Source organism: Rhodnius prolixus, unplaced genomic scaffold, assembly GCF_049639745.1.
Source record: "Rhodnius prolixus isolate KJV_2025 unplaced genomic scaffold, Rpr scaffold_6, whole genome shotgun sequence".
NCBI classification, from domain to species: Eukaryota; Metazoa; Arthropoda; class Insecta; order Hemiptera; family Reduviidae; genus Rhodnius; species Rhodnius prolixus.
The window spans coordinates 39,229,533-39,252,820 of NW_027411634.1; the positions used below are offsets into that span (position 1 = coordinate 39,229,533).

The 23,288-nt window shown below is 34.8% G+C and overlaps 2 protein-coding genes and 1 long non-coding RNA gene across 7 annotated transcripts in view; 1 reads left to right on the plus strand and 2 right to left on the minus strand.

The window, feature by feature from the left end:
- LOC141460404 (uncharacterized) overlaps positions 1 to 23,288 on the plus strand; it is a 326,313-nt gene that overhangs the window by 125,977 nt on the left and 177,048 nt on the right. The gene's annotated exons all lie outside the window — the stretch shown is intronic.
- LOC141460891 (uncharacterized) lies at positions 687 to 7,171 on the minus strand. The gene is made up of 5 exons (XM_074141321.1): positions 5,356 to 7,171; positions 5,109 to 5,208; positions 3,040 to 3,144; positions 2,266 to 2,421; positions 687 to 900 (listed from the first exon to the last, which is right to left on the minus strand). Exons 1-5 carry the CDS (start codon positions 6,234 to 6,236, stop codon positions 844 to 846), a joined length of 1,299 nt encoding a protein of 432 aa, XP_073997422.1. The 5' UTR covers positions 6,237 to 7,171; the 3' UTR covers positions 687 to 843.
- Positions 9,593 to 15,477, minus strand: LOC141461259 (uncharacterized). Its single transcript, XM_074142136.1, has 5 exons — positions 14,251 to 15,477; positions 14,002 to 14,101; positions 13,481 to 13,585; positions 12,700 to 12,855; positions 9,593 to 12,552 (listed from the first exon to the last, which is right to left on the minus strand). The coding sequence occupies exons 1-5, from the start codon at positions 15,207 to 15,209 to the stop codon at positions 12,496 to 12,498; spliced, it is 1,377 nt and encodes a 458-aa protein (XP_073998237.1). The 5' UTR covers positions 15,210 to 15,477; the 3' UTR covers positions 9,593 to 12,495.

Here is a 23,288-nt window from a genome sequence, read left to right on the forward strand (position 1 = left end):
AACTTATTAAAATCTTTAAGCTCTTATTTATATATCAAAATACAAAGAGACACAACGGCGAGTAAGTTCAATTTTTTAATTATAATTTTTGTACTAGAGGGAGTTTTATCACTGGGTAACTTCTCCCCCATCAATTAGTGGACTTTGTAGTGGTGTTAGTTATTGTCATTGTTACTAATAGCGTGTCTAGCGCTGGTGAAACTCCATCCCTAAGACTAGATAAGCAGGCTTGTCCATGGGACATATTTTTCTGTCCCATCCCATCCCTTCCCATGGCAATTTATGCCTGTCCCATCCCATCCCACGGGATTTCCATTATAATAATATGGAATACAGTTCAAATAAAATTATTAAATTTATGAAAGTTTACGTTTAGTGTCTACTAAATAGGACTACATGTACAAAGAGACATGCAAAACGACTAAATTTATTAACTTTATTAACTTTAACACTCAAAAGTATAATCTATGACAATTCAGTATCATTCTATCGACTACCATGGGAAATACAATATGGACAACACTGTAGATAAGGGATTGCTAATACCCACAGCAAGTTCCCCTCATCTAGTTTTTCTTTTCCCCTTTTCTCTTCCTTTGGAAAATCCTTAGCTGGTTAAACTTTTAGGAGTTCATCATGTGGACCATCGGCCATTGTGAAGAAAACAATTTAGGTTAAATTTCCTTTATTAATCATATATTACAATAAAGTGATACTGAATTTTTAATATTGTATTTTCTACCAAATTTCAATATTACAATCAAGTGATAGTGTATAACTATTTAGGTGCATACATTTATTGGCAATTCCACTGCAGTGGGTGAATCTTTGGTTATCGACACGTCATTCTGAGTTGGTGGCATAAATTAAGTTAAAATAAGAATAGCCAGTGTTCATTATCTGTGAACAATAATCATATTATTGGTTACATAGAAATCTTCCATCTAGGAGTTCTTACTGTGGAAAATGGAACAGCTCGACTTCTGAGCCGTGAAAATAATATTCAAATAATTTTGATATACAGTCGTTTGAAAAGTCCGTGCAAAAATAAAAACTACTTAATTTTTTGGGGTAAACCTTTTTTATTTTTCAACATAGTCTCCTTTTAGGCTTATACACTTCGTCCAACGCTGCTCTAGTTTGTTGATCCCTTCCGAATAATAGGATTTGTCCAAGTCTGAAAAATAGCCATTCGTTTCTGCAATCACCTCCTCGTTTGAATAAAATCTTTTTCCCGCCATCCATTTCTTCATATTGGGGAACAAATAGTAGTCCGAGGGAGCCAAGTCTGGAGAATAGGGGGGATGTGAAAGGACTTTTTTGTGGGCCAATCGTGGGCGTTTTTCTTGCAGCTCGGTTTTCAAACGGTCCAATAACGATGAATAATATGCACCTGTAATAGTTTTACCCTTTTCCAAATAGTCGATGAGGATTATTCCTTGCGAATCCCAAAAGGCAGACGCCATAATCTTTCCGGCCGAAGGAACGGTCTTCGCCTTTTTTGGCGCAGATTCCCGCTCGGTAACCCATTGTTTAGATTGTTCTTTGGTCTCAGGAGTGTAGTGATGTATCCATGATTCATCCACAGTGACGAAACGACTCTTAAAGTCCTGCGGATTCTTCTGGAACAGCTGCAAACCGTCCTTGCAACACTTCACACGATTTCGTTTTTGGTCAAGCGTGAGCAATCGCGGCACCCATCTTGCGGATAGCTTTGTCATGTCCAAATGTTGATGCAAAATATTATGTACCCGTTCATTCGAGATGCCCACAGCACTAGCAATCTCACGCACCTTCACTCTTCTGTCATCCATCACCATATCATGGATTTTATCAATGATTTCTGGAGTAGTAACCTCAACAGGGCGTCCAGAACGTTCAGCGTCACTTGTGCCCATTTGGCCACTCCGAAAATTTTGAAACCACTTATAAACTGTTCTAATCGAAGGTGCAGAGTCACCATAATGTTTATCAAGCTTCTCTTTAGTCTCCTGAGGCGTTTTGCCTTTCATAAAGTAGTGTTTAATCAACACACGAAATTCTTTTTCGTCCATTTTTTGAAAATCACTCGACTTCCTCGATTCAAACGAATGCCAAACACAAAGAAATAGACCGATCTGGCTGAAACTTGGTGTGTGTTCTTCCAAGAGATGCTACTAACTAAACATAACCTCGATACGCGCCAGTGGTGCTATCTCTCTGACTTTGCACGGACTTTTGAAACGACCGTCGTAATAACGTATTATACATATTTCTAATACTTACATTGGCAAACGTTTCAAATGTAATCGGAAAAAGACCAAAGCTCATAAGTGTAAGTGATTTGAGCGCTCTTGTAGACATTATCTGTATATAGATTACAGCATCTTTAGGCGCATAAATCCAGTCTGTAGCGTACAGTGTATCTCGAAGGTTTTCACTCTTTGGAAAAGCAGGAAAAAGTTAAATCAGTTTTCATGTTTACAGTATATTTTGGTTTTAATATATTGGATAAAAATTTAGAAGGAGTTGCTACAAGCCCCGCTCTGATATTGTGCTTACCAAGACAAAGTTATGCAAGTCTAATGGGGTAGGTTTTTACTTCAGCTGTTGCAGGTTCTTACGTCAAAAGTTGGTCTGACATAACTATTTCCGGATATAAGCAACCATCCTTAAAGACGCTGTACAGATTATAGGTGAATTCTTGATGATCCTATTATTTTCCCTTTAACGGTCAAACATTATCGATATCAAAGATAGGGCAATATCGATAATCATGCGTATTAATTGGCCTTAGATTAGAATGAAGAATGGTGTTCGATCTTTGTGTATTGAGTTTTGATTGGTCGTGAATTCTGTCACAAGTTAGTAGATAATAGGGTTTCCCGTAGGAACTATTTGGTAGGATCCTGTAGCTGACTAAACGTTCCCACAAGGGATTGTTACAGTTTACTAGCGACTGGTACAAGTCGAATACTGTTACATATCGAATTCTATAACATTTCCAAAACGATTACTAAAGGAAGTTTATTATAAATTATTATTCTCTAGAATACTCACAGACTGTCTTATCCGTTCTGCATACCAACAGCTGACTAACAAGGCCATGGATTCTGAAACGAATATTCCTAAAACGGACATGACCAGATCAACTTGTCCTTTACCCTAAGGGAAAAGAAAGTACATTTTAAAATTGTAAGATTAATAGTTAAATTTCTTTAATTTAATGATTATATTTTCAAAGTTCTTCCTGTAGGGAGAAATTGGGCAAGCCACTTCTTCAGGTAGCTTGGCGTCCATCCACAATATGTACAGAGGTTTAAAGACTTCTGTAAGCTACTTTTTAGGAAAGCGGAATTTCGAAAAAAAACCCATGAAGTAAACTACGAGGGTCGTTTGAAAAGTCCGTGCAAAGTCAGAGAGATAGCACCATTGGCGCGTATCGAGGTTATGTTTAGTTAGTAGCATCTCTTGGAAGAACACACACCAAGTTTCAGCCAGATCGGTCTATTTCCTTGTGTTTGGCATTCGTTTGAATGGAGGAAGTCGAGTGATTTTCAAAAAATGGACGAAAAAGAATTTCGTGTGTTGACTAAACACTACTTACGAAAGGCAAAACGCCTCAGGAGACTAAAGAGAAGCTTGATAAACATTATGGTGACTCTGCACCTTCGATTAGAACAGTTTATAAGTGGTTTCAAAACTTTCGGAGTGGCCATATGGGCACAAGTGACGCTGAAGATTATGTCTTTTGGGATTCGCAAGGAATAATCCTCATCGACTATCTGGAAAAGGGTAAAACTATTACAGGTGCATATTATTCATCGTTATTGGACCGTTTGAAAACCGAGCTGCAAGAAAAACGCCCACGATTGGCCCACAAAAAAGTCCTTTTCCATCACGACAACGCACCAGCTCACACCTCAGCAGTTGTGGTCGCAAAATTAATGGAAATAGGGTTCCAACTCGTTTCACATCCCCCCTATTCTCCAGACTTGGCTCCCTCGGACTACTATTTGTTCCCCAATATGAAGAAATGGCTGGCGGGAAAAAGATTTTATTCAAACGAGGAGGTGATTGCAGAAACGAATGGCTATTTTTCAGACTTGGACAAATCCTGTTATTCGGAAGGGATCAACAAACTAGATCAGCGTTGGACGAAGTGTATAAGCCTAAATGGAGACTATGTTGAAAAATAAAAAAGGTTTACCCCAAAAAATTAAGTAGTTTTTATTTTTGCATGGACTTTTCAAACGACCCTCGTATATGTTATTTTTTTTGTCTAGTTTACAAATCTTTCACCCCCCGATGCTGTATCTTCATTTTTGGCGGAGTTACGGGCAAAAACCTGATCGGGCTTACGTAAGGACCACTGGTTTTGACAATGATTATGAAAACTACATAAATAACTATGAAAAATGACGTTAACCCCGTTTCAATATCCCTATTAATTTTACGATTAACGAATCAAATTTACGATTTTAACTATTAGTGAACGGTTTTCGATATTAATTCTCCACCAGAAATATACCAGTTTTAGGAGGTCCTCTGACTGCAAAAAATGTTATTGGTGACGCAAAGTAAACAAATATAATAATAATTAAAGATTTTAAAACATGTAGTGTAATGTAAATGGTTTTGGGTGAATCAGGATAAATTTGTATTATCGACAAATAAAAGCAATCATCACATCATTTTAATACACCCAATATGCAAGACTTCTTGACCGATGGATTACGGTAAGAATATCTAGCCAGCGGATGGGCGGGAGTTGGTCTAGTGATCGAGAGCGTAAATTTGATCTTAAAATTTCTCGACTAATATTAGGGATATTGAAACGGGGTCCAACGTCATTTTTCACAATTTTTGTTATGCAGTTTTCATAATCATTGTCAATAATCAGTGGTCCTTATGAAACCCCGATCAGATTTTTGGCCGTAACGCTGCCAAAAATGAAGCTACAGCATCGGGGGTGGAAAATTTGAAAACTAGACCAAAAAAAAACATATAGTTTACTTCGTGCGTTTTTCCGATATTCAGCTTTTTTAAAAAGTTATTGGCGATTGGTGCGTTTTAAATGGACCATCCTGTATAATAAATATATTAATAAATAATTGTTATTTAATTACAAATACAATCGCACTCGCTGATAAGGCCAAAAATATTGATTCGCTTACGAAGGTCACTAACATAGGCACGGATAGTATATCTTGTACATCTAAGAAGAGTCTGAAAATTTAATACGATAACATTATTTTATTAAACATCCGGTTAAGAATTGGATTGTATTTTCAGTTTTCCGCCACATTTCCGGTACTGTAGCGGTTATAATAATTCCTTTTAATGAATAAAATGATCTATATTTAGTGTACTGACCTTATTATCCTTTGATAATGTATAGCATTATCTCGCAGATTCCTCTTGTAGCAGCTGGCCATCTCTTTATCTTCACGAAGTTTGGTTATGTTAATTTTTCTTTTGTTCGATGTAGTCTTATTGAGAAGATTTTCCGTGCGAGATGGTAGATGGTTCAGCGAGTGGATTAACAGCTCCATTTCTAGATGTAGCACGTTTGCGCTTTCTAATACCATCATTAGACATGTGCCGCATGTTACGGTGGTCCATATATCAACAGGCAATTTCAGCAACATTGTGATGATTAATTTAAAATTGGTATCAGTTCCATAGGGAATCCATATGGGTATTGGGATATTCTGTGACAATCCACCAGGTGAATACATTTCATATTGAATATTCCTGACATAACGATCGATCAATGGACCAAGTTCAACAATTACCGCCACAACTAAAAAGCACATTGATGGTAATTTAATGGACAACTTGCGATAGAATTGGTTAGCATTTTTCACTTGTTCTCTGTAGATTTCTCTTTCTTCATCGTAAGTATATAAACCATGATGAATGGCTTTGAAAATACGAGCAACTTTTTCTCTGTTGACAAAGATAAAGAATTGCCAAATAATTGAAAATATATATAACATAATAAAATGAAAACTTTGAAACATAATTATCAAATCATTATCAGTATGGAACATGGTAATCAAGAACAATATTGCCTGATAAGTTAACATTGTAATTATTAAGAATACGTAGGATGTGGCCAAGAATTTCTCTTTTACTGTGTCCATTCTTCTGTAGAAGCCGCTAATCTGGAATAGAATGCCATAATCTTTTCGTACAAATTGTTGTAGATTTTCATTGTCTTCACTGAAGTGGTTTTGCAAAAATCTCTCCATAATTTTGGTCCAGAATTGGTTGAGGATGCAATTGACTACTTTCCCTATACACCACCAAATAAAGATGCTAATCTAATCTGCCACTATGGTTTTATATAAAAACTAACAATCAGTAATCAATGACGTGAGAGAGGAATCCAAATTTTAATAATATAATGCGACCTTAAGAAATATATGATTCTGTCGATGTAATGAAGCAATTATTTAGTTACACCTGTGCGTTAGGCGAATTATGAAATATTATCTTGCAAAAGACACCTTTAACTTTAATTCTTAATTCTCTGGTTTCCATGACAACATACAAACAAATAATTTCCATCGAATCCTATTTTTATAATTCAGTACTTCGGAGATGTATACAACACTAAGTCCATTTTTACAGATTTTTTTTTTTTTTAATGTTTCTAATACAATATTATTATTTTTTATTACCCAACCATCTGTTAAGATGCATCTACGTATGTTACTTATTATCCACCAAAGATTCAAGCAAAATAACTTCCGTGGGCTAAGAAGTAAGAAAAAACCGCGAATAAATCTTTCATAACGTCCGAGGTACTGAATTGTTTTTTTATAGTCGATGAAATTCGCCAATTACGTATTCATTTATATTAAATTTTATTTTTGTAGATTAAAAATGAAAAAATGTAAAAAAAAAAAAAAAAAAAAGAAGAGTTGGTCACACTGCTTAGATAACCTTAATTTATCAGCTGATCAGCCTGGCCAGTTACCGGCGGCCATCTTTAACTTGTTAGTAGTGTCTCTTTATTAACGTGATTTTCTAAAGTGAATATTAGTGTGTGTTAAAGTGAAGTTATATTTTATAAATTGTATTTAAGTTATACTTAGTGTGTTATATACAGTTATAGTGCGAATAGTGTTGTGAATTATTTTAAATAGTGTCAAGTGTCATGTGCTATTGGTGGACTGGTGATCTACTGAGATGCTGATGGATATTCCTTAACAAGGTAAGACTTTTGATATCAAATATTAAATTTTAAATTATAATTAAATTGTTTCTTGCAAGAAAATAGCATGTTATTTATATTATTATTATTATTGCTAAGTCCTGATAGGTGTTCACTATTAGATATTCTTTAATTTTGAATACTACAAAAAATTATATTTGAAGGTTGTTTTTTTTTAAGACAATAAGTTCTAAACTATCATTTGCCTTATTCTTTTTAATCGACTGATCTTGAACTGATTTCCTAATCTTTTTGATTAATTCTCTAATGTTTTCCCTTTAAATAGGAAATATAAGTTTAAAATCAGTCATCATCCATCATCAATCATCAATCATCTTTCCTCTCCTAAATGGTTTTATGGAGTTGATATCCTAAACCTTACAGTAGTGTTTAATTTTTTTTCGAGTTAATTCATGATTAGTTTAAAGTTAGCATTCTTTGATTCTCCAAATAGTTTTTTATAATGGATTTCTATTTATTCTTTATACTAGTGTGTTTGATCGACCATTACTTGAAGAATTATTTGATTCCTCAAATAGTTTTCTCAGAATATTTGATTTATTCTTTGATATTTCCATCTTAATTGAATATAATTCCAAAATTAGCATTCCAGGTTCCCAAAATACCATTTTGGATGTATTCTGAATATTCCCTACTATATTTTTAAAATTAGCAGTAATTTTTATTCCAAAAGTGTATCTGGAATGGATTTCAAAAAACCATTTTTAATGTGTTCTATAAATTTTTTTTTTTTTAATCAAGTATAAGTATAGAATTATAATTCCCTATTTTCTTAATTTCCATTTTGAATTGTTTTCTAATTGTAGAGCTGCACGAGACCGAGACGAGGCGAGACTTTATGCAGTCTCGGTCTCGGTTTTAATGAATTTTTGTTTAAGTATTAAAAGCGGTTTGCTATTAATAATCTTTTCAAAAAATGTAATTATTTTCTAATAATTATTTTAATTTATATATTGGTAATGAAAATGTGTGTAAAAGAAGACAACTACTTACACTTCAATGCATCAAATACGAGGGTCGTTTGAAAAGTCCGTGCAAAAATAAAAACTACTTAATTTGTTGGGGTAAACCTTTTTTATTTTTCAACATAGTCTCCTTTTAGGCTTATACACTTCGTCCAACGCTGCTCTAGTTTGTTGATCCCTTCCGAATAATAGGATTTGTCCAAGTCTGAAAAATAGCCATTCGTTTCTGCAATCACCTTCTCGTTTGAATAAAATCTTTTTCCCGCCAGCCATTTCTTCATATTGGGGAACAAATAGTAGTCCGAGGGAGCCAAGTCTGGAGAATAGGGGGGGATGTGAAACGAGTTGGAACCCTATTTCCATTAATTTTGCGACCACAACTGCTGAGGTGAGGGCTGGTGCGTTGTCGTGATGGAAAAGGACTTTTGTGGGTCAATCGTGGGCGTTTTTCTTGCAGCTCAGTTTTCAAACGGTCCAATAACGATGAATAATATGCACCTGTAAATAGTTTTACCCTTTCCCAGCTAGTCGATGAGGATTATTCTTTGCGAATCCCAAAAGACAGTCGCCATAATCTTTCCGGCCGAAGGAACGGTCTTCGCCTTTTTTGGGCGCAGATTCCCCCTTGGTAACCCATTGTTTAGATTGTTCTTTGGTCTCAGGAGTGGAGTGATGTATCCATGTTTCATCCACAGTGACGAAACGACGCTTAAAGTCCTGCGGATTCTCCTGGAACAGCTGCAAACCGTCCTTGCAACACTTAACACGATTTCTTTTTTGGTCAAGCTTGAGCAATCGCGGCACCCATCTTCGGATCCGAAAATTTTGAAACCACTTATAAACTGTTCTAATGGAAGGTGCAGAGTCACCATAATGTTTATCAAGCTTCTCTTTAGTCTCCTGAGGCGTTTTGCCTTTCATAAAGTAGTGTTTAATCAACACATGAAATTATTTTTCGTCCATTTTTTTGAAAATCACTCGACTTCCTCGATTCAAACGAATGCCAAACACAAAGAAATAGACCGATCTGGCTGAAACTTGGTGTGTGTTCTTCCAAGAGATGCTACTAACTAGACATAACCTCGATACGCGCCAGTAGTGCTATCTCTCTGACTTTGCACGGACTTTTCAAACGACCCTCGTATTACTATTACTGTTATATTATCTTTATATAATTTCAAAAAGATGTTAAAAAAGGCGCCAAATGAAAGACCCAAATAACATATCTGCCTCATATAACAAATCGATTCGTGAAATAATATCTAAGTTCAATGTATTAGATTATTAATAGTGAAATTTATGAAATTGAATAAATGAATGATATGAATAGTGAAATTTAGTGAATTTTTGTAAAAATTAGGTAATTCGGAGGGGGCCGCCACGGTAGCCGAGCGGTGCGAGACCTGCGAAGCTAATGTGTATTGTGGTACTGGGTTCGATTCCCGGTCTTAGGCCTTGGATTTTATTTAATGGTTAATATGAGAAATTTACAGTAAAGTATGTTTGCTAGTCGCCTCCGTCCGCGACACCGAATTTGGTAGTTGGACGTAAAGCCCCGCCTGAAAAAATAGGCGATTACTTTGCTTACTTTACTTATGTAATTCGAAGTCAAATAGATGTAGTAATATTGAACATATATAATAAAACCGTATCTTTTAATAATTAATTCAATACCCGTAATGATTATTTATTAATAAAGAACACAATTTTATAATTTTGTAGCTAAAAATTAATATTTGAAAAACCGAGACGAGACCGAGATTTCTCGACTAGATATATATCATGTCTCGATCTCGGTCTCGGTACCGAGCACTATCTAATTGGTTCTAATGTATTCTATAATAATTTTTATTTGATCTAATAATTGTTCAGTATTGCCTTTCTTGGTTTTCTTAAATTGAGTTTTATAAAGGATTACTATTCCTTCTTTTGTGAATTCTTTGACGTTTTCTTTTTAATCGAGTGTAAGTACAAAAATTGCACTCATTCATTCCTCTTGCTTCTTTTCTAATGGATTTCAAACTTTCTTAATGTATTCCAAAATATTTGCTTCTTAAATTGAATATAAGTTAAAAAGTTGCACTTAGGGTTTTCCTTTGATTTTATTTGGAATGGTTTTTAATCTATAATCATTTCTTTTTTAAAAATTCTGGCTCTAATAGTAATTAAAAAAGATATTTCTCGGTTCAGAGAGATTAAACATTACATTGAAAAATTTAATTTAAACATTTCATTAAGTTTGGCTAATTGTAACAATGTTGAATTATGGCGCAATAGTCTCAATCATATCCGTAAGCGTATTTTAGAAGACTTTAAAGAACAATATTATCAACAAATTATGAATTGTAATTGTTTTCCGCTGCACAGAGAACTAAAGTTTAAACTAAATAACCACTACCTATATGATTGCTCATTGTCATTAGATAGTGTTAGTTGGCTCTTTAAATGTAGAGGAGATTTATTGAATCTGAACTACAAACACTTTAAAATTGATGGTACCAAGTGTGAGATGTGTGGCTACACTGAAAACGAGGACTTATTTCACTTTTTAGCTGTCTGTCCAGCAATGTGCGAAATAAGGAAGGACTGTTTTAATAAATATTTTCTAGCCGCCAGCGAAATACTTGAGTTCATTAACGGGAAAGAGTTTAGTGAAATATTGTAAGCATGCCTATCAACTTAGGACTTAGTATAATTTAAAATAATTTCTTTCTGTAAATACCAAGAAAACTGTGCTGGTTCCCTTTCGTAAAGGTGGAAGACTTCCGAAATTTCCCAAGTTTTATTATGGTCGGGAGAGTATATCTGTAGAGAGCTCTTTTGTATACTTGGGTGTCCCACTCTATGCTTCTGGCAAATTCTCTCAGGCTGGTAAGTGGTTTTTACAGAAAAGTATTGCAGCCAACTCTGTGGTCTACAGATTATTAAGTACCAGTAAATCAGATGTTTGGAGCACCAAATGCTATCTGTATAAATCTCTCTCTGAGAGTGTTTTGCTATATAGTGCCGAAATTTGGGGCTCTCAGTGTTTGGATATCCTCGAAAGGAGCCAAATCTTGTTCTTTAAATCCCTTCTACAGCTTTCCCCCAGTACTCCAAACTCGTACATAAGACTTGAAACAGGAAGGCTGCATGTAAAATACAATGTTTTCAAGAGAATGTTGAAATGGTGGGAAAAATTGCTACTCATGCCGGATAGCTGCATTCCTAGAATTTGCTATCTGAGATTGCATCAACTAGCTAATTTCTCTTCAATACCTTTCAATTGGGTATCTGAATTTAAATCGTTTTTTTATCTCATTGGAGCTGAGGATGTGTGGCTTAAGCAAGATGTTTCTTTTCTGCGAAAAAGCAGATGTGATGTACTTGCCAAGCTGAAAAACCACTTATCTTCAATTGATGTTGACCTTGTTTTAAATCGTCGATATAATTTATATTATAGAAATATTAGCTGCCATATCAACAAATTAAGGTTGATGGCTCAGATAAGACTGGCTTGTAAAAAGTGCTCTAAGGTATCATGAGGTGATATGCGCTATAAATTTTCTCCAGAGAGTTACTGTCTGCTTTGTGATTCACAACAGTTCGATACATTGTCTCATTTCTTTTTAGATTGCTCAGAACTTAATCACCTTAGAACTAAATACATTTCCTGTTTCATAAATGATTCTCTGACTGCAACTGGAAAAATTGAAAATTTATTGAACACTTTGGCCTTAAGTAAAATGAATAACCTCTTCTTGTTTACAGTGAATGGTCTCAAACTCAAGTGTTAATATGTTTTTTGTGCGTGTATATAATGTCATTTAACATATACTTGTGTATATGCATAAATTTACTTTTTCCTTTTTTAGGCGGCTTATGTATTTTTTTGTGGCTTTGAGTTTTCCTCTTTTCCTCTCCGTTTCATATCTATTTTCTAAGTTCATGAATATTATTATGTTTTAATTTTTGTGCAATTTCTTTTATTATTATTATTTTGTTTGTTTGTTTATTTCCAAATTAATCAAATCTACTTAATTTCGATTTTATTAGATATCAAGTGTCCTACTTTTGTTTGTATTTTCTGTATTTTTTAAGCAGTTACTTTAATTTTGTAAGTTCTATTATTATATTGTACATGCGCTGTTTGCATTCCATTATCCATTTTCAATACTTTGAGTTCAGCATTATTGTAATCACAAATACATACAACTCCTTGCTTGTAAAGTGTAAACTTAAAAAGCAATAAATATTATTATTATTATTATTATTATATTTAATGGCAATTCCACTGCAGTAGGTGAATCTTTGGTTGTCGTCGCGTCATTCTGAGTTCGTGGCATAAATTAAGTTAAAATAAGAATAGCCAGTGTTCATTATCTGTGAACAATAATAATATTATTAGTTATATAGAAATCCTCCAACTAGGAGTTTTTGCTATGGAACAGCTCCACTCCTGAGCCACCAAAATAATATTCAAATATTTTTGATATAATAATGTATTATACATCATGTTCTAATACTTACATTGGCAAATGTTTCAAATGTAATCGGTAGAAGACCAAAGCTCGTTAGCGTAAGTGGTTTGAGCGCTCTAGAAGACATTATCTGTATATAGATTGCAGCATCTTTATGCGCATAAATCCAGTCTGTAGCGTACAGTGCTTCTCGGAGGTTTTCACTCTTTGGAAAAGCAGGAAAAGTTGAAATCAGTTTACATTTTTACTGTCTAATTTGGTTTTAAAATATTGCATAAAAATTTAGAAAGATTTAGACCTTCGCTCTAATATATAGATATTGTGCATAAGTAAGTCAAATGGGATAGGAAAGATTGGTTTATACTTTATCTGTTGCAGCTTCTCAGGTACTTAGGAGTGGGTCAAATGGGTCTAATCATTTCCGGATACAAGCAAACATCCTTAAAGCCGCTGTACAGATTGAAGGTGAATTCTTGATGATCCTTTTATTTCCCCATCAACTGCCGTACATTCTCGTTGTCAAAGACAGGGCAATATCGATAAACATGCCTTCTGATTGGCTTTAGACAAGAATGAAGAACAGTTTTCGATCTTTGTGTATTGAGTTTGGATTGGTGGTTAATACTGTCAAATGTTAGTAGAGAATAGCGTTTCCCGGAGGAACTATTTGGTAGGATCCTGTAGCTGACTAAACGTTCCTACAAGGGATTGTTACAGTTTACTAGCGACTGTTACAAGTCGAATACTGGTATATATCGAATTCTATAATATTTCTAAAATAAATACAATGAGGAGTTTTATTATTAATTACTATTTTCTAGAATACTCACGGATTGTCTTACCCGTTCTGCAAACCAACATATGATTAGCAAGGCCATGGATTCTGTAATAAATATTCCTACTACGGACGTGATCAGGCCAACTTGTCCTTTACCCTAAAGGAAAAGAAAGCACATTTTAATGTTGAAGTATTATTGGTTAAATTTCTTTAATTTAATGATTATATTTTCAAAGTTCTTCCCATAGGAGGAATTGGGGAAGCCATTTCTTCAGGGAGCTTGGCGTCCAACCACGATATGTACAGAGATCTAAAGACTTCACAAAGCTAAAGATTATGCTAGATGTTTTTCCGGTAGTGTTGCTCCTTCAGAGCGTCCCCTTCGGTTATCCTAGTATAATAATACGAACATCTATCTTAATACTGTCAACGCGAACGCAATACCCGTAGATTAGCGATTTCTTGGCCCACTTGGGGAGGGAGCACCGTTGGAACTCACCCAGATGATGCTGAAGTAAAATTCTTCTCCAAGTTTGGATATTAATAAATTAATAAAAAAAATTATTTACTTACAAATACTACCGCACTTGCTGATAATGCCAAAATTACTGATGAGCATATGAAGGTGAAAAACATAGGCACGGATAGTACATTTTGTACATCTAGGAAAAGACTGAAAAGTTAATACATACGTCAACATTATTTTATTAAATATCCGGTTAAGAAATGGCAAATAGCTTCAGTATTCCGCTACATTTCCGGTACTGTAGCGGTTATATTAATTCCTTTTAATGAATGAAATAATCTATATTTAACACTGACCTTATTATCCTTTGATAATGTATAGCATTATCTCGAAGATTCCGCTTGTAGCAGCTGGCCATCTCTTTATCTTCACGAAGTTTAGTTATGTTAATTTTTCTTCTGTTCGATGCAGTCTTATTGAAAAGATTTTCCGTGCGAGATGGTTGATGGTTCAGCGAGTGGATTAACAGCTCCGTTTCCGTACGCACCATGTTAGAGCTTCCGAAAATGATTGTCAGACAAGTGCCGAATATTAAGCCAACATAAAAATCAAAAACTAATTTGATAAAGATTGTGAAAATTAATTTAAAATTGGTATCAGTTCCATAGGGAATCCATGTGGGTATGGGGATATTCTGTGACAGACCACCAGGTGAATACGTTTCATATTGAATATTTCTGATACAGCGGTCGATTAATGGACCAATTTCAGCGAATATTGACGCAGCAATGCAGTTGATTGGTGGATATTTAATGGTCAACTTACGATAGAATTGGTTAGCATTTTTCACTTTTTCTCTATAAATTTCTCTTTCTTCATCGTAAGTATATAACCCATGATGAATGGCTTTGAAAATACGAGCAACTTTTTCTCTGTTGACAAACATAAAAAATAGCCAATGCATTGATAGAAAAGTCAACACAAAATAATGAAAAGTTTGAAACATAATTATCAAATCATTATCAGTGTGGAACATGGTAATCAAGAACAGTATTGCCTGATAGGTTAACATTGTAATTATTAAGAATACGTAGGATGTGGTGAAGCATTTCTCTTTTACTGTGTCCATTCTTCTGTAGAAGCCGCTAATCTGGAATAGAATGCCATAATCTTTTCGTACAAATTGATGTAGATTTTCATTGTCTTCGCTGAAGTAGTTTTCCAAAAATTTCTCCATAATTTTGGTCCAGAATTGGTTGAGGATGCACCTGACTACTTTCCCTATACAACACCAGATAATGATCACTACAATCATCTAACGCTCTGGTTTTATATCAAAACAAACAATCAATAATCCGAGACAGAGGAATACATATTTTAATAACAGAATGCGACCTTAAGACGTATATGATTTTGTATATGTAATGAAGAAATTATTTAGTTACACAGTGCTTTATATAAATACTAAATGTTATCTTGTTCGAGTAAAAGACACCGTCAACATTAATTCTTAATTCTCTGGGTTCCATGACAACATGCAAACAAATAATTTCGATTGAATCCTATTTTTATAATTCAGTACCTCGGAGATGTATATAACACTAAGTCCATTTTTTCAAAAAACATTTTTTTAATATTTCTAATACACTTTAATAAAAAAAAAAATACAAACTATCTGTTAAAGTGCATCTACGAGTATGTTACTTATTGCCCACCAAAAATTCAATTTCTGATATAAATATTTTGTTCTCTAGCTCTAGCATTTGTTTCTGCATAAACCATTAAATAAAATCATTAAACCAACAATACATCTTAGCTTTGCGGGTCTAGCCTCTAACCGCCTAACGTACTTTACTATAAATTTCTCATATTAACCTCTAAATAAAATCCAAGGCCTAGACTAGTACCGCAATACATCTTAGCTTTGCGGGTCTAGCCTCTAACCGCCTAACGTACTTTACTATAAATTTCTCATATTAACCTCTAAATAAAATCCAAGGCCTTAGACTAGTACCGCAATACATCTTAGCTTTGCGGGTCCACCCTATTACCGCCTAACATACTTTACTATAAATTTCTCATATTAACCATTAAATAAAATCCAAGGCCTTAGACTTGTACCGCAATACATCTTAGCTTTGCGGGTCTAATCTCTAACTGCTCGGCTATCATGGAGCCTCTCACTGCTGGAAAATTTCGCTGATGTTATTCTTAGTAGTACGCATATTATTGTATCGCTGTCTGGTTTCGAACTTACATACACTAGTCAGCCAGTGTAAAGTCGAAATCTTTTCACTAAACTGATTCATGTCTACCTTTGATTATGGTTGAATGTCTGAAATCTTTCATGGCGACGATAAACAAGGACACGCTAAGACGGATAAAAATAGGTGATACCTTAAGGATTTTGAAAATAAGTTCTTGCGTTGGTTTTTTCATCAAATTCCGTAAAATATAAATATTTATTTTTTGCTTTATTATACATTATATTAGTATTTTATTATTTATTCCATATTTATACATATACATTGACAATCTGATTACAATATGACACATAATCAATAAAAGCATTAGAATAATGCTAATTATTATGGTTTAAGTATGAAATTGGAAGCGGTGCATTATTGTTCATACTAAATTTATTTCTAAATATTTACTAATTAAGTGCCTGAACTTTGTTTGAAGTATTTATAATAGCAATATAACTTATTTATTTATTGTAGCTAAACAAAACTTTCAATCTGAGTTTACAGCGTAGATCACATTGAATAAAGAATATGCTCTATTGATTATCTGAAACAGAAACATTCAAGTGTTAAAATACGTATAAAAACAGTGAGGTTGTTGGTCTAGTGGTCAAGAGAGTGGCTTTGTGAGTTAGAGGTCGCCAGATCGAATCCTGCGTATGACTACTTTTTATTTGTTAAAAAAAATTGTTTATAGTATAGTATGAGCTTCCACGACATCTTAATGGTATTTGGACGTTAAGCCTCCGCCTGAAAAAATAGGCGATTATTTTACTTTACTAATAAAAACGATAAAAATAAAAAATCTTGTGTCACACTCACACGACTTTAAATTTGTCTGGTAAATCACTAGACAAAAAAAGATTCAATAATAATTTTACAAGAACTGCTTGCGCAAAGAAAATTAATAATAAGGAAAAATTTACTCTCTTCCGGTTAGCCGATTTTAGTAAAATATATAAATTCAATATGAAAAAAAGTTACTTCTAAAAGAATCTTGGCGTCCCTACGGAAACCCCAGCCCAATACAGACACTTACACGCAGTCAATACAGTCATTCGTAAGGTGTTATATAATTACACAAATATTATAATTATACAATTACACATCAAATAGAGACAGCTGATTCGTGAAACTATTTGGGCTTTTAGCGAACCCCCCAAAAAAACTCAGCTCATCACCACCACCACCATCATCATCATCATCATCATCATCATCACACACACACTCGTACACATTTTCCAGTATGTACATAGTGTAAGTGAAAGTTTTGTTAGTGGTAGTTTCTATTTAGAATATAGTTTTTAACATACTTTGGCGCTGCTTAAGTAAATTCAATTTACTAATAATTGTAGAAAACCAACTTACATCAGAATAAGTCTCGAAATTGGCTTTGTACGAGGGGGTACCCAAAAAAAACCGGAATTATTTTTTAAAAGCTATTTATTTACAAATTTTTTACAGAACAACCTTATCCCCTTCAAAATACTCTCCATTACAACTAATACATTTGTCCCACCGGTGCTTCCACTGTTCGAAACATTTTGTGTAGTCATCTTTAGAAATGGCTGACAGCTCCTTCTTCGTTTTTTTCTTGACCTCTTCAATGTTGTCAAATCGGTGACCTTTCATGCCCTTTTTCATGCGTGGAAATAAGAAAAAGTCGCACGGAGCCAGGTCAGGCGAGTAAGGTGCGTGGGGCAGCGGAACCATGCCATTTTTAGCCAAAAACTGTGTAACAGAGATGGCTGTGTGTGCAGGTGCATTGTCGTGGTGGAAGAACCAGTCTCCTGTTTGCCACAAATCGGGTCTTTTTTGGCGAACACTATTGCGCAATCTTTTCAAAACTTCCAAATACAAGGTTTGATTGACGGTCTGACCTGGGGGGACAAACTCTGAATGGACTACGCCTTTGGCATCAAAAAAGCAAATCAGCATTGTTTTGATGTTTGACTTGACTTGACGACATTTTTTTGGTCGGGGTGAAGATGACGTCTTCCATTGGCTCGACTGTTGCTTTGTTTCTGGGTCATAACCATAGCACCATGACTCATTACCAGTAATGACCTTTGACAGAAAGTCTGGATCAGTTTCAAGCTGTTGTTTCAAAGCACGACATGTTTCAACTCGATGTTCTTTTTGATTGTCAGTCAGAACTCGAGGAACAAACTTGGCAGCAACCCTTTTCATCCCCAAATCTTCCGTTAAAATTCGCTGAACCGAGCTACAAGATAACCCACTACTCTCTGACAGTTGATCAATTGTCTGTCGACGGTCTGTGAACACCAGCTCTCGAATTTTTTCAACATTTTCGTCGATTCGGGCAGTTGATGGACGTCCAGAACGAGGTTTGTCATCAATCGACATGTCGCCATTTTTAAACCGAGTAAACCACTCGTATACTTGAGTTTTTCCCATAGCGTCATCTTTGTAAGCTGTTTTCAACATTAAAACACTTTCAGCAGCATTTTTGCCGAGTAGAAAACAAAATTTCAGAGCTGCACGTTGTTCACTTAAACTTGCCATCATAAAAAACGAAAAAAGAACAAAACAGCGCTGGTAAAAACAATCACTGCAGATGAACAGAACAAGCCAGGCAGACAACACAGGCAGGACTGAACTGGCAAGGAATTGCGCTATACACGTCTAGCGGCAGAAATGCGTACTACATAAGCTCCATGCGCGGCAGCGCAATTCCGGTTATTTTTGGGTACCCCCTCGTATAAGCCACCGCAGTAGAGTACAAGCGGTCGCTCGGCTCTAGAGGACATTATCTGTATATACTTAGCTGCACTCTTGGTCATGCACATCCAGTCTGTTGCATACAACGCTTTTCTCAGCTCTTCAGACTATAATTAATAAAACAAAATGAAAAAATAAAAATAAAATACTGCACAATTTACATTGGCATTGGCTTCCGCCATACAGCCAGCATCGTCTAGGTGCTTATCACTAGAATATCACTCACTCTCCATTATTACTTATAAATATATTCCCTTCATCCCTTCCTCTAATATACAGGGTGAACCAGTAAGTATTGTCCATAGGCCTACTGTGTGTAGTACATCTAAGTTGGAGATTAATGACGTATTTGCCAACTTCATATTTTCCACTGTTCTTGAGTGACGTCACTTTTAATTTTTTTTTTAAAATCATTACTTTTTTCCACTTACTTCCTTATTTTAAGAAAATCTACTTTAAAAATTAAAAGAGTTTTCCCATCTAAAAGAGTTTTCAATGAATTAAACAGCTTGATTACCAACACTGTTGAGTGCTCGTGAACACGTTTTCTTGTAAAACAAACGTAATTTATCGTACGAAGATAAAAGGAATCCTGGAAAATGTTGTACCGTTTGAAAGCCCATTAAACAAGGAAACGTTTACTAACAAGTGCTGGCACCTAGGTCTGATAATGTTCACGTAAGAGCCTAATGAGTTTTCTTAAAAATTTCGACTACTTTTATTTTCCCAGTTTCAGGAGGAAGATTGAGGCTGTTTGGAGAATAACTTATGCTTCGAAATGGTATCAATTTTTAGAAAATTTATCTGTCTTTCTAACCGTGTCATTAGAATCGAATTCGGACTAAACTTTCTTGGTAATAACATTTTTATTGGGAAAAAGTAATGATTTTAGAAAAAAAAATTAAAGTGACGTCACTCAAGAACAGTGGAAAATATGAAGTTGGCCAATACGTCATTGAACTCCCTTTTAGATGTACTACACACAGTAGGCCTATGGACAATACTTACTAGTTCACTCTGTATACAACTATTTAGGGTAAAGTCCGGTGAGATGACCAATCGGGAGAGATGGCTAACAGCCGATATTTAACCGAATTGTCGTCCGACCGCGCTGCGTGACCTCTCCAGTGTTGAACTTTCATGTCTGACTACAGTGAGTATATTTTGGTCTGCGTCAAAGCGTTATTAATTAACTCAGAGAATAAAAACATTATCTCCTCAACAAAAAATTTTATGATAGTTTTATGATAGCTGCAGCGAATGTATGTGTCCAAATTTTATGGTTGTTTTCTACATATTAGGTAAATACAATATACATTAATGAATCCTAACCTCTAAAACTGTCAAAAATTATGCGTTGAGTTTACGTAGTTTATCACGATGGCCATCTCTTCCTAGCATTCGGGACAGATGGCCATCAAACAGTAGGGATAGGTGGACAGTTATTTTTACTTTTTTCTTTTTTCTGTTATAGTTTGGCTCAGTTTCCAATCCACTGCAGAAAAAAGCCAACTCAGCATAAAAGACAGAACACTAACCGCGGAAATTATACTCAAGAAAATTTGAGATCGTATTGACCCGAAACCCAAACTGTGGTCTCGGCGAGAAAACGAGCCATGTCTGTTGCCACTTTATTAACTTCACCCGAGCACATTGCTGTTGTGAAAAACAGAGTTGCAAAGAAATCCAAACCAACAAGAAATACCATCCCCAAAGAGACAATTACTAGTACTGTAATACATACTAGTACCGTAATACATCCTAGCTTTGCGGATCTAGCCTCTAACCGCCTAACATACTTTACTGTAAATTTCTCATATTACCCATTAAATAAAATCCAAGGATTAGACTAGTACCGCATTACATCTTAGCTTTGCGGGTCTAGCCTATAGTCGGCTAACATACTTTACTATAAATTTCTCATATTAACCATCAAATAAAAATCCAAGGCCTAGACTAGTACCGCAATACATCTTAGCTTTGCGGGTCTAGCCTATATCTGCCTAAACATACTTTACTATAAATTTCTCATATTAACCATTAAATAAAATCCAAGGATTAGACTAGTACCGCATTACATCTTAGCTTTGCGGGTCTAGCCTATATCTGCCTAAACATACTTTACTATAAATTTCTCATATTAACCATTAAATAAAATCCAAGGATTAGACTAGTACCGCATTACATCTTAGCTTTGCGGGTCTAGCCTATAGTCGGCTAACATACTTTACTATAAATTTCTCATATTAACCATTAAATAAAATCCAAGGATTAGACTAGTACCGCATTACATCTTAGCTTTGCGGGTCTAGCCTATAGTCGGCTAACATACTTTACTATAAATTTCTCATATTAACCATTAAATAAAATCCAAGGATTAGACTAGTACCGCATTACATCTTAGCTTTGCGGGTCTAGCCTATATCTGCCTAAACATACTTTACTATAAATTTCTCATATTAACCATTAAATAAAATCCAAGGATTAGACTAGTACCGCATTACATCTTAGCTTTGCGGGTCTAGCCTATAGTCGGCTAACATACTTTACTATAAATTTCTCATATTAACCATTAAATAAAATCCAAGGATTAGACTAGTACCGCATTACATCTTAGCTTTGCGGGTCTAGCCTATATCTGCCTAAACATACTTTACTATAAATTTCTCATATTAACCATTAAATAAAATCCAAGGATTAGACTAGTACCGCATTACATCTTAGCTTTGCGGGTCTAGCCTATATCTGCCTAAACATACTTTACTATAAATTTCTCATATTAACCATTAAATAAAATCCAAGGATTAGACTAGTACCGCATTACATCTTAGCTTTGCGGGTCTAGCCTATATCTGCCTAAACATACTTTACTATAAATTTCTCATATTAACCATTAAATAAAATCCAAGGATTAGACTAGTACCGCATTACATCTTAGCTTTGCGGGTCTAGCCTATAGTCGGCTAACATACTTTACTATAAATTTCTCATATTAACCATTAAATAAAATCCAAGGATTAGACTAGTACCGCATTACATCTTAGCTTTGCGGGTCTAGCCTATATCTGCCTAAACATACTTTACTATAAATTTCTCATATTAACCATTAAATAAAATCCAAGGATTAGACTAGTACCGCATTACATCTTAGCTTTGCGGGTCTAGCCTATAGTCGGCTAACATACTTTACTATAAATTTCTCATATTAACCATTAAATAAAATCCAAGGATTAGACTAGTACCGCATTACATCTTAGCTTTGCGGGTCTAGCCTATAGTCGGCTAACATACTTTACTATAAATTTCTCATATTAACCATCAAATAAAAATCCAAGGCCTAGACTAGTACCGCAATACATCTTAGCTTTGCGGGTCTAGCCTATATCTGCCTAAACATACTTTACTATAAATTTCTCATATTAACCATTAAATAAAATCCAAGGATTAGACTAGTACCGCATTACATCTTAGCTTTGCGGGTCTAGCCTATATCTGCCTAAACATACTTTACTATAAATTTCTCATATTAACCATTAAATAAAATCCAACACCTGAGAGCGGGAATCGAACCCAGTACCACAATACATGTTAGCTTTGCAGGTCTCGCCGCTAACCGCTCTGCTACCGTGGCGCCTCAAACTATATTGATATCAGAACAATAGTCGAACGTCTTGGACATTGACCATCTTATTTTTCCTAAAATCGTTTCTTCTTAACCCTTAGCTTGGTTAATTAAACATAATTAAATGTAGATAATTTAAGTATATTAGTAATAAAGAAATAAAAGTTGTTAATTAAAACTGCACTTATTTACTTACGGCTAATGATATCTTCTCTCCACAAAGACAAAGTCCAAACACGCATATAATGACAACTATGGTTATAAGTACAATCGTTATAATCATATGTGGCTGGGTTAGTTTCTGAAAAATCATTTTATTTATTTGATTGGTGGGCTCATTGAAGATGGCCGCTCTTAAAAGTTTCATATTACCTGGATTATTTAGTGTACAAGTTCATTTTAATTGGATTCGAACTTACCTGCATTGATTGCTAACTTTTATTCTAAGGATTAATTTTTAAAAGATTCGTTTGAATGAAGTTCTAGGGGTACGGGCTCCTGTAAGGTTACACTTCAGCATAATGTACGGTTACAAATAGTAGAATGTTGGCGAGAATTAAATGTTTGAAGAATAGTTTTGTGAGTTCGAGCCCTGAGACCGGAAGTTAGAGGAAGGTCTTGTAAGTCTATACACTAGATTGTCTTTTAATTTTTCAACTCCTTAAGTTTAAATCCTCCATCCATTCCCGTAACACTATATCTCGCTCATCTGATCTTTATATTCCCTCTCACCGTACCTCATCCTTTGACAAGTCCTTCCTCATACGTGCTACCTCTCTATGGA